This window comes from Echinops telfairi, unplaced genomic scaffold (genome assembly GCF_000313985.2).
Source record: "Echinops telfairi isolate 266 unplaced genomic scaffold, ASM31398v2 ScPeMD7_10;HRSCAF=50, whole genome shotgun sequence".
Taxonomy (NCBI): Eukaryota; Metazoa; Chordata; class Mammalia; order Afrosoricida; family Tenrecidae; genus Echinops; species Echinops telfairi.
In genome coordinates this window covers 5188155-5189808 of record NW_022103907.1, presented here as the reverse complement: position 1 = coordinate 5189808, position 1654 = coordinate 5188155, and the positions used below count along the sequence as shown (strand labels likewise).

The window sequence follows — 1654 nt, the reverse complement described above, 5'->3', positions numbered from 1 at the left end:
GAGGAGACACTGATATTTCCGTTGGTGAAAATGGTGGGAGAATGGGGAGGAGTAACCTCACCTTGGGAAGGGATGCTAAACAATGATGGGAGAGAACCGAGGGGGACAATAGACTTGATTTTATGTTCCTGGGTAGACACTGTGAATGTTTCTCCCAACCCTTGATAGCCAACCACACCATGGACTAAGCACCACGCTGACCTTGCAGGCAGCATGGCTTTTCAGACCCTTGGGCCTTTGGGGCTGGCCCAGCCTCTGCCCAAACAAATAATTCAACTGTGCCAAATCTTTTTAGTTCTATCACGAAGTGCCCAGAAGCACCCTCTCCCAGGAGCCCCCTGATAAAAGGCATTCCATTCTCTTGCTCTATGGGTTGGAGCCATGTCAACCTGCACCAGTTTCCTGGTATGTTTCCATTTCTCAGCTATTTCTTGATCTCTATGTCAACTCTGGTGTCACAACTCTCATTTCCTGCTGTGATCTTACTAAAATTGTCTTTCACTGACATAATTCCAACAGTTTGTTCATGGCAATCAAAATTCTTATTATGAGGCACCTAGAAACTGTTCCAACTTTAAAACTGTTTCTACACTTTAGGTATCTAGTAGAGCAACATTCATTTGGTGCTAAATCCTTAGTTATGTAGTGCTTCTATAACACAGATAGCCACAAGTGGGTGGCGCTAACAAACGGAAACTAGTTTCTCACAGTGTAGTAAGTTAGAAGTCTTCATTCAGGGTTATCAGGTCTAGGGGAAGGCATTATCTCTGATGGCTCTCGTGGAAGGTCCAGTCTCCTCTCAATGACAGTGGGCCACATTCCTTGGAGATCTCCTGGTGTCTTGAGTCCAGGAAGGTCTTCTTTCTTGTTGGTATTCAGGATTCTCTTCTCCCCTTTTATCTCTTTTAAGATATAGCCCAGTGAAACGACCCCTCACATTGATTGGATCAGGACTGTGATCTAAGTATTGCATCCCACTTTAACCCCCTATAACTGATTGGTTGATTACATCAGTTTACAACACGAGATGATTTTTACATAACTGCCAAACTCCATCATTATAAAACTGACAAGCAATTAAGAATCATGGCCTAGCCAAGTTGATACATATTTCTGTGGGGTGACACAATTTAATCCAAGATATCTTGTGGAAGGGACTTCAAAAAGTTTGTGAAAAAAAATCTTCATTTTCCCAGAAGCTTTTAGAAGCCCTTCATATATAAGGCAATACAGAAAATAAAGGGGTTAGAAGATGAGACTACTTTCCTAATAAGTAACTCACTTTATCTTCAGTTTACTTTTAAAAATCAGAAGAATACTCTACCAAAAAAAAAAAGTGATATAAATCAAATGAAATTACTCACCTAGCAAGTTGTGCTAGTTCTTTTTGGGTCAATGGGCTTCCTTGTTTGCATAACAAATTTTTAAGCAAAAGTAGTCTTGTCTGAAAAGAAAAATTAAAGAATCAGTGCTACAAACTAGCTTAATAACATACCTATAAGAGAATAAACTTTCAAAAGCCATCTTTGCTTTTTATAAAGTATCAATGACTGGGCATTTTAAAATGCTCAAAGCTGAAGATGCCTGGAATAATGACAATTGTGCTGGGTGTTATGGGGAATTCAAAGGACATGATTTTTTGCTCTTTTAAAAA

The 1654-nt window shown here is 39.7% G+C and overlaps 1 protein-coding gene across 1 annotated transcript in view; it reads right to left on the bottom strand.

Annotated features, from left to right (window-relative positions):
- Positions 1-1654, bottom strand: part of SPAST (spastin) — an 85369-nt gene that overhangs the window by 12397 nt on the left and 71318 nt on the right. Inside the window, exon 8 of the mRNA XM_045287022.1 lies at positions 1365-1462. Within this exon, the coding sequence (XP_045142957.1) occupies positions 1365-1462 (98 nt within the window). The remainder of the gene's footprint in view (positions 1-1364; positions 1463-1654) is intronic.